General features: G+C 46.6%; 2 protein-coding genes across 5 annotated transcripts in view; one reads left to right on the top strand and one right to left on the bottom strand.

Moving 5' to 3' along the window:
* Positions 1–1,659, top strand: part of LOC142895702 (PAK4-inhibitor inka2-like) — a 2,603-nt gene extending 944 nt beyond the window's left edge. The window contains exon 2 of one of the 2 annotated variants that reach the window (XM_076036924.1): positions 299–1,659. In XM_076036924.1, the coding sequence (XP_075893039.1) occupies positions 299–1,267 (969 nt within the window). In that variant the 3' untranslated portion in view covers positions 1,268–1,659. The remainder of the gene's footprint in view (positions 1–298) is intronic. The other variant, XM_076036923.1, reaches the window with a different exon arrangement.
* A 188-nt stretch (positions 1,660–1,847) lies between these two features.
* Positions 1,848–9,809, bottom strand: part of uba7 (ubiquitin-like modifier activating enzyme 7) — a 37,551-nt gene continuing 29,589 nt past the window's right edge. The window contains exons 22-24 of one of the 3 annotated variants that reach the window (XM_076036918.1): positions 5,630–5,734; positions 4,313–4,395; positions 1,848–3,171 (exon numbers count right to left, since the gene is read on the bottom strand). In XM_076036918.1, the coding sequence (XP_075893033.1) occupies positions 3,039–3,171; positions 4,313–4,395; positions 5,630–5,734 (321 nt within the window). In that variant the 3' untranslated portion in view covers positions 1,848–3,038. Of the gene's footprint in view, positions 3,172–4,312; positions 4,479–5,629; positions 5,735–9,809 lie in introns of those variants that run through there. The other 2 variants (XM_076036920.1, XM_076036919.1) reach the window with 2 other exon arrangements.

Below are 9,809 nucleotides of genomic sequence, written 5' to 3'. Positions count from 1 at the left end.
TCAACTCTGCTTTGTTCCAACTCTTGTGCAAGGAGCCATTTCCCTACCCTCCTCTTTTTTTCAACTGCTAAAGCACAGAAGTGTGTCTCTAAAAATCCAACTCTGGAGTCTGGAGTGCTTCACTTGCTTTATGGCCGTAGTGTGCAGAGAAGAGGAGTGACCTCAGCTGCTAAAAATCTTATTTGGCCCACTTCTGGAGAGAACAGAAGAAACATATCAACTCTCGAGCCCCGCTGGCCGCTCGTTGCTCTGCTTTGCTATAACTCCCCTTTTTTTTCGCTTGTCCTTTTGCTGGCAGCTGTGTCTCGGCGATCCAACCGTCAGCCCCGTGACGGAGCAGACGCAGTGCGTGATGAGGTCCCCGCAGCAGGACGCCCGGCCGGCGAGGAGGCCGAGGCCGCTGAGCGAGCCGTGCGTCCGCTCCTTGGCGGCGGCGCGCCACAGCGGGCAGAGGGCGCGGCGGGAGCGGCTGCGCGCCTCGGATGCCAGCGAGGCCAGCGCGTACGACTCGGCTTGCTGCCTGGCGGAGGAGGAGGAGGACGAGGAGGAGGTGGAGGTGGAGGTGGAAGAACAGGAGGTGGAGCTGCGGGAGCGGCTGACGCGGGGCTCCCCGAGCAGCGAGAGGAGCTCGGACCTGGACTCGGGCTACTCGGAGGCGTCCTGGCAGGACGAGGGCGTGGTGCTGAGGCGGAGCAGGAACGTCAGGGTGTCGTCGTCGGCGTGCGCCCGCACCAACCGGCTGCGGCCCAAGTCCACCTCGGACGCCTGCCTGGAGCGCTGGACGTCGTTCGAGGCCGGAGGCGACCAGGCCGACTGGACCAGCGTGCTGCTGAGCCGCAGCAGGAACAGGCAGCCGCTGGTGCTGGGCGACAACAGCTTCGCAGACCTCATCAAGAACTGGATGGACCTGCCCGAGAGCCCCGAGCCGGCCGAGCTGAAGCAAAACGCGGCGGCAGGCGGGGGGCTCCGCCGCCGCCGCCTCGCCAGGGACATCCTGGTCAACGTGCGGCGCAGGATCGCCACCGCGGCCAAGAGCGTGGAGGTGGAGAGGTCACGGCCGGTCGACCCGGTGGCTAGGGCCGGCCGTCCGGCCGAGGCCGCCAAGAGGATGTCGTGTCCGGTGGGGCTGCAGGTCCTCAGGCCTTTATTCCACCAGTCTCACACTGGACTCCACCGGCCCGACTCTGATTTCTATCGCTTTTCGGCCCTCATGAAGACAGGCAGCCGACAGCCAATCATATGCAACGACATCATCGGATACATCTAAGTTGAGGCTCTGCGAACGGACACTTTTGGCGCATGCTGGTGGTGGCGGACAGATGTTTTTGGACAACCTCCCCCACCCCCTCCAGTGCTTTTGTGATAAGCCGCATTAAGAATCACTCTTGAGTCTCCAGGTGCAATTTCTTTTGTTGGACAGTTTGTACAGTCACAAGCAGGACCGAATGTTACAGCAAGATCATTTTTTTTATATATAAACTTATTTATTGAAGCCAAACCTTTTGAAACACAAAAACATTGTCTGGAAACTTTTTTCCCCCCACTGCTGTGTTTGTGCTTTTTTTTTTGCCTTACTGGGTTTGTTCTCAGTGTTGATACATGTGGAATAAATATTACGTATATTTTTGAACAAAACACTTCTCGTCTGAGGCTGATTAGTGCTGAATGTGAAAGGTGTTGCGGTAAAAGGTTTCATCAACAGTCATCAAATGAAGAATCCCATGTCCGTTGTTTCCCCTCTCAACTCAACAAAACATCACCAAAGGTTTCATTTTGGTGCAGAAGTGATCTTGCGTGTGTTTGACCTAAATCTGGTGCCCGCTGGAAGAGAACAGAAGTTAAACTAACATGGTTCCTCAAAGGCCTCACAGGCTTTATATTGTATTCTTGTAGAATCACAGTCATGGAAAGTTACAGCGGCAGCGTAAACCTGATTTTTTAATTATATCTTTATTTGGAACGGACAGGCAAATTGTACAGTACATTAGAATTAAAGGTGATATAGATTCCAGTCCTTCCATTTTTGGATTAATTCCTGGTATCCTGCACTCCAAGGAAAACTTCCTCTTGAAGCATGTACCAGTTGGAAGTCTTGAATACTACTTGGTCATTTCTTTTTTTGATACAGCTTAAATCGAGTGAGTCAAACAGTTCAGAAGAACTGTGAACAAACAGATACGATTGAAAGGGTCACCCGCTATGGCTACCGCAAAAAGAGAGAAAAAAAAACATAATAACCATACAGAAATTAAATCAGTAAACTGGAAGCAAGAAAGAAAAAAATGGGCCTATAAGATCATGAAAAAAATCCATTTGGTTCCAGATTTGATAGAATTTGTCTTGTTGGATTCTTAATTGGAAGGTCAATTTTTCCATCCTAAATCTCTCTAGTAAACCTGATTCTCCAAGTCAGTGTTTGTTTCACATCAGAAAATTCTGAGCAAAAGTCCAATGAGCCGGAAGGTAGTAAAGTGCAGAATGCGCACCAAGAAGAAGTGGCGCCTTCTTCAGACAGGGAGGGCTTTTGCACACGTGTTGGGGATTAAAAAAAAAAAGACAGCTGCATCCAGATGGCAAGAACTCCCCAAGTTGTTAAATCACTGTACCTACAGTGCCAAGTGCCTGTTCTGATGGCTCACCATCACTCAGTCTGATTGAATCTTAATACCGGGATGCTGCTGGCCCAGCAGCACCACATCATCTAATCCATATGGCGTGCACAGCAAGCATCTTTACAACTCGCACCAGGCTGACCTCTCCCAGAGGACACCAGAAACCACACGTTGCATAAACTCAGCAAGAAAGAGAGAAAAAAAAGCTTTGGTAACAAGAAAGAGGAATTTATACACTTCTTACTTGTCAATCTTTCATAGTTTTGAAATACAAGAAAGGGGAACGTCCAAGAGCCCAGAATTTGATTGGTTCACCATCCAACAGAGATGGAAAAAAAAAAAAAAAAAAAAAATCATCATTATGTCGGCCCTAAAAAAAAATCGATGGGGACAGAAAGACATTGGGAGCAGCGGCGGAGGACGACGTTACAGCAGTCGGTATCTGATTAAAGGGACCGATGGGCAGTCTTCATCCTCGGAAAACGAGGGCACCAGCTGCAGCACCTTCTGGTGTGCTGGGATGTCGGCCTTGGTGGCCATCCTCACCACCTCAGACACACTGCAGAGACAGGACGATTCATGTGAGGGAGTCCATTTAAGATCAGCAGACAACGAAAAAATAAAATAAAACAATGAGAGCCCAAAGACTGACACGAGTTTACGTGAAGCGGGTCAACTTTCAAACAAAACAGGAAAACGTCATTGAGCAGCATGTGAGAAAAGTGTCACCGATGATCGTTTAGTTGTAGTCTAGAATGAAGTCAACGCACCTCAGGAAAACAAAAGAGTTACAGGAAATAATTCAGCATTCAGTGAATGCACCAGTCATTCTTTGAGGATCTTTGTTGCATCATTATGAGTGACAGAAGTTCTTCAGTAGGAAACAGGCAAGAAAGAAAACTCCCACTGCCGACCCCTCAGGCAGGAACTTGGGATTCGTATTTAAAAAAAAACAAAAAAAACATTTCGGCCTTATCTGAATTGTAAAGTTCTGTGTTCCCCCTTCACGGCCCCACCGAAGCATGACTGGGGCAGGGAGTTTGCACAGGAAGTGACTACCGGGGAGGGCATTTGTCATGTGCGGTCTGCGGTCCGCGTGGCACCGCACTCGGCTTTATCTAACCACAACACCAGGCTGCTCCCCGGAGAGGCCGGAGCCTCTGGAAAACAGCGCAAAACAAGCTCTGCCGCAGAAAAAGAGCACAAAAGGCCTCACAGCGAGACGCATCCAGCCAGTAATCCGGATCAAATGTTTCGAATTTACACAGCGAGCGGCTGCTTGTAAACTCGCCGCTGCGAATCTGATTTATTGCACTTTTTCACTTGGCGTGGAAGACATTCCCGAGGGGGCGTTATTTCTTGCTTGTGCAACTGACGGGGAGGTTTTCATTGGTTTGTTTTCGAAAACCGTGGACGGCTTAGAGAAGAGGCGTCCCAGCTGCAGGACATTAAAAAAAAAATAGAATAATAAAAAACACACTAATTTAACTGTTTAGCTGTTAGTCTTCAACAAACAGTGGGACGCCCGCGCAGGAGCGGTCTCATTTGTCAGGCGTCCAGTGGTGCGTGCGTGCGTGTGCGAGTGTGTCAACAGGCTCTCGTCTCGCAGGCTCAGAGGAAAGACCTCATCCTGCCATTAGCGTCTAAACAAACAAGGGGGCTGCTGCAGATCGCGAGTGTCGCTGCGGGCGCGGACGTACCTCAGTTTGAGCCTCTCCTCGTGCCTGTTGTACACCGAGGCCCTCCCGCAGAAGAGAGAGCACACCGTCAAGTCGTGCTGCTCCTGCAGGGACGAAATCAAGGCGACTGTTGGTGCATCGCGTGACGAGGAGGAGGTTATTGCCCGAGTGACAGACAGTTGGAGGGCTGAAGTCGCAGTGATTGCATGCAAATTTGAAACGGGGCACAACAGACACACGCGAGCAGCGTTGGCGAGTAATCTATTACTAAGTAATTCACTCCTGTAATTGAACTACTTTTTTTTTTTTTTTTTAAATAACAGGATTGCTGTGGCAAAACTGGTAATTATATCATAATTACTTTATCGAGTAACGATTCCATTACTTTTCTAAAATATTTTGCAAGCTAAAAATGTCTTATTATCCACAAAATGTCTTAAATGCAGAAAAACAACCAAATACCACAATGTTGCAGATTGATGAGGCAGGTTAATTATTTTAATAATATGGGCTGTGCAAATTTGCACTTTAATGAAGTTCATTCCAAAGCACTGAGCGACTGTCTTTTTTTTAAACTAAAGTACTTAGTAATTAGTAACTACAAAGTAGTTAAAGAAGTAATTTGATTACTTTTAAAAGGAGTAATCAGTAGTTGGATTACTTTTATGGAGTAATCCCAACAACACTGCACATGAGCAGAGTGAAAAATGGTTCTGACTGTGTACAGTCTGTTTTAATGGCGCGTTGTGATAAATGAGTCTGTTTGATTGTCCAGTTAAAATCAGAGTCGTAAAGAAATGAACATTCTTGTGCAATTGAAACCAGTCAAACAAACAAACAACTAGGAAAAAGCTTTTAACCAGGAGTACAAAGAGCATGAATGTGTAGAAGAAGAAGTGGATGAACTCAGATGAGAAAGACACACTGTTGGGCTGTTTGTTTGGAATTTGGAATTTCTGGACCGATTTGTCATGTTCGTCGAGCTCACAGGTTTCCTGAGCAGGGCATGAATCAATCATCCAGGAATCAACAGTCAGAGTCGGTATCAGCTCCACTGTTGCTTAACTTAACTCGGCATGAAAACTATTTCTTGCTCTGCCAGTGACAGAGACAATGAACAACGTCAGTGGCTCCCTGAATCCCCCGCTAAAGTGGAGAAAACTGAACCCAAAGTGGTCATCCTTTTTTTTTTGTTGTAAACAATGAGCTTTGTCTGCGCTGACAGGAGGGGAGCAGTGCCCAGCGGAATACAGTGATGCTAAAATATGCATTCAGTCGCGCGGGGTGTGAAGAGAGAGTGGGTGTGTTTTCTGGCTGAGGGGAAGAAGGAGCCGCTACCTTGATGTGACTGAACAGATCTTCCAGGGTCATTTCCTGCTGCCCACTGTCGTGTCTGCCGTCGACGTGGAAGTCATCCCACTGGGTGTATTCCCTTCCAGCAACCTGCCGACGGACATGCGGCACACAGTGACACACACACACACACACACACACACACACACACACACACACACACAAAGTGGACAGATGATGCACAAGTGCCACTGAGAGATGTGCGGCAAATGTTGGGTTAAGAGCTCGACACTCGAAAACATCCGTGTTGCATTTGTCCTCACTGTGATTGAAAGCAGCTGAGAAGATTCGCGGGACCCCAAACAAACCGGCAGGTGGTCAAAAAGCCTCTCGGCATTAGCGATAGAAATGTCCACATGTTTAAAGGCCTGTTGTGCATCCTATAGCAGCGGATGAGGGGATAACTTCAGGAAAATGGTCCCCACAAAAAGTTTAATCTGGGTGAAATTAAATTGGGTCCTATTTTTTTGTCTTTTTTTTTTTTTTTGGTGCTGTTGTAAGTTGTAAGTTGTAAGTTGTAAGATGGTTTCTTTCTGGTTTCTGCACCTTAAAAAATGTTAAGTTAAGTAAAAGTTAAGTTACGTAAAAGTTCAAATCTTGTCACTGTCTTGTTGCCTTCAGGCACGCAAAAACATTCAGCTCATCGGCTGATCTTGGTTAACTCGCAGTAGTGCATGGTAGTAAACTACTAGTTTAGTTGACAAGTCGCCAAGTCACCTTGTAAAGTTAACAAGCAACGTCATTTTGAAATGAAAACATACAAAAATAATGATCAAGTGAAAACTCTTGCAGCAGTATTTCATACAATTTAGAGCATTATGGAGTTTCTCCGTAGGTTCGAATTGGTTAAACGAGATAACACAGCGCTCTCATGCATCCAAACCACATGACAAGAGGCTGATGACTTTACAGCAGGTTACACAAACACCGTCACTCATTGACCCGCATCTCATTGTTCTCCTGCCGCAACTGTCTGGAAATGATGCAACAGTGACCGTTCTGTAGGCTGCTGTGAGGTTGACCTCTGACTTCCAAACACAGTATAGAACAAGAATACTGCCACCTGGCCAGATCAAGCCAAGAAAATCGGAAAATGTGTGCTGTTCTGGAAATCATCCATCTGTCTTATCTAATTAATTCTCTCACTCTTAAGAATCATCGTCTCACAGCATCAAACTTTTTTTTCTTCGTTGGATTTGCGCCTACGTAGGAACTAGAATGTTTTCATAAAACACTGGTATTAATTAAATGTGGTGTTGAATCATTTCAACATTTTTCCATGATCATAATCTATCTGTTGCCTTTGTTAGACATGATCAGACATCCAAGACACACATCATTAGCCCGTGTTGTTGCAGTGAAAAGTGGAAAAATAAACAGACTTACGCGGAGACGCGATATTTTTGCCGCTTCCTGGTTTGAACTGACTTTGGAGCAGCAACAGTAAAAGCCTAGCACTTTGCACTAGATACCTTGTGCAGCACACGGCCACGTGTTGAGCCACTGTTCCATTGTTTTTGTCCTCTTTTAAACATGTGGAAGGTCCAACACGGGTGAAGCAGGCGGCGGCTAAGCATGCTATTGTGCGTGCGCGGATTTGGGACTTGAAACATCTGAACTTTCAGAAGTGAGGTGAACTGATGGAAACCGGTGACTCGAATAAAACTGCTCAGGCCCCGTGCAGAAAAAGTGTCAACCTGTGTTATGATGTCCCGAGAGCACGTCGGCCTGCACAGGCGCACAGCGGCCACGGCTGCGAGGATGAAAACTTGGCTCCGAACGCGAATACCAAAAACTCTGAGTAAACCTGGCTCCAATTATCTCTGCTCCAGCAGCCAAGGGGAACTTTTCAAATAGCCCTCGCGACTCCCACCACCAGACGGGGATGTGGGTTATGGAGACACACTCAAGGCGAACTGCTCAGTAATTTCTCGCAGGGCGCTCCGACCCTTTGTCTCCATTTTGCAGACAAAGCCCGCGTTGTTTGCAAGGACGCCTGCCTTCGCCTCGGCCTTGTTGATTTTTGCAACGTTCACGCAGATGCCTGCAACAACTTTCAGGGTCTCACCGGCGGAGCGAAACCGAAGGCCTGAACCACGTTGGCGATACAAAAGAACCATCGTTTCAGGTTATTGTTGGACTTCCTTCCCTTCGCTGGGGGAGTTTTTTTTATGGACTCCTTTCTGTGCAGATTTCATACAATGCAAAACAGGCTATTTTTACCCTGTTCACTCCCTTCCCCTCTCGCATCTGTCACACAACTCTGGCGGGGGGAACCTGAAGCCAATCAACTACCCCCCATCAGTGGCCGTGCGGAGTGACGTCAACTATTCAACACTGAGGCAGGGAAGGAAAAAAATGAGGAAGGATCGTGGAAGCGAACTGGCTGCTGCTGGAAACAATTAGAAAACGTTTCCCACAAGAACTACAGTTTTTTGTTCTTTTTAACCATGGAACAGTTATTTTGGAGAACTTGAAACTGCCAATGGACAAACAGTTATCTCTGGAACAAAACAAGACCTTTTATTTTCCATATAAAAAAAGAAAACCAAACCGTTGAGCTGCACAAACTACATGAGTCATGACATCTAGGCTTATTTTTATCTTTTATCAAAGCTGTGGAAAAAAACCAAAAACAAAACATCAGCAGTACGGGCAACAATGCTTAAAATACGTCGAGTTTACAAATTCACACAATGCGAGTTGCGCCAATATGTCTTGATTGCGATTGAAAAAGAAATAAATTAGAACGATGACTTTGTTGCAGCATCTGGTTACAACTAACTTTACTGAACCTGTGAAGCTGAAGGCCAGCTTTCGAACAATCTGGCCAAAGGCAAGTAACAAACCATAATGTCTAAATGGGACTGAGGTCAGTCTATTTTTACTGGGATTTAGGAGAGACTCCAGTCTGTCTGGCTCTCAACATTAAACATGCTTTAGCCAGTCATCTACGTGACAAATAGTTTTGTCTGAGAAAAGCTTCATTTACTTATTACTGATTGTCTGCAGAACCCAGCGGTTTATTTGGATGTACGGCAGAGGCAGCAGATGGAATTCTGGGTGATTGAGTGCCACAGTTTGACTTCAAGGGACGGGGATGAGACACTTTACTCCAGTCGAAATATAATAAAGTCAAAGTGCTGGACAGGTAAGTTACACACTGGCTGCTCTGTAGTTGGAGGACGGCCAAAGTGCTGATGTGCCGTCCACATGCTCTTCTCTGTATTATAAATGGAGCTTTGAACTTCCCCTGCGGTGTCACAGCTGCTTTTTCACAGGACAATTAAGTGGCGCAGTGACAGCTTTTGCTTTCCATTTCGCAGACACCAGTGTGACTTCAGTGAAATGTAAACAGATGGTATCATCAACGTCAGCTCTCGGTTATTTATCCAAAGCATCGATTAGCCTAATGTTTAGGTCTGTCATCTTTAACGCTGTAATATTCCGGTTCAGAGAAACCCCTGTCAGGCTTTCACTCTCCGAGCAGACGCTCGCACCAGGTTCTATCTGTCATAGCGTAGCATTCATATTGTTCAGACTTGCTTCGTTTAGTTTCCTCCAGTGGATTCTCACTGCACTCAGTGTCGCGGGAGCTGGTGGAGCCTATCCCTGCTGTCATCGGCCAGAGGCGGGGTCACACCCCGGACAAGTCGCCAGATTACAGCAGGGCCACATAGGAAGACAAACAACAATTTGCACTACGACCAAAGTTCCCAACGTGCATGTCTTTAGACTGTGGGAGGAAGCTGGAGAACCCGGAGAGAACCCCATGCAGAAACACAGAGAACGCGCAAACTCCACACATGAAGGCCTGATGATCGAACCCATGCAGCACTGCGTCGCCATGTTTACAATTGCATGAACAGAAATAGTTCTGTATTCTTATGGTGACCTGCGCCCAGTCAACTACAGTATGTTTCAATCTGGAAAACCAAATTAGAAGCAGGACCTAAATAAATGTCAGACTGCTTCTCAATGTTTGTTGACAGGAAACCTGTTGAGAGCCCTGGCTTTTCCAGCTTGGGAGTCAACAGGAAAAGAAAATAATGAATCTTTTCAAGAACTGCATATATTTCATATCAACCTTCCTCCACTTTTTCTCCATGTAAACCTGGAACATAAAATGCCCTTTTGACTGAACGTGAAATGGATGAAAGTAAAT

This window comes from Nelusetta ayraudi, unplaced genomic scaffold (genome assembly GCF_046127955.1).
Source record: "Nelusetta ayraudi isolate G7.1 ecotype Tasmania unplaced genomic scaffold, CSIRO-AGI_Nayr_v1 ptg000050l, whole genome shotgun sequence".
In the NCBI taxonomy this organism is placed as follows: domain Eukaryota; kingdom Metazoa; phylum Chordata; class Actinopteri; order Tetraodontiformes; family Monacanthidae; genus Nelusetta; species Nelusetta ayraudi.
This window is presented reverse-complemented; position numbering and strand designations above follow the sequence as displayed.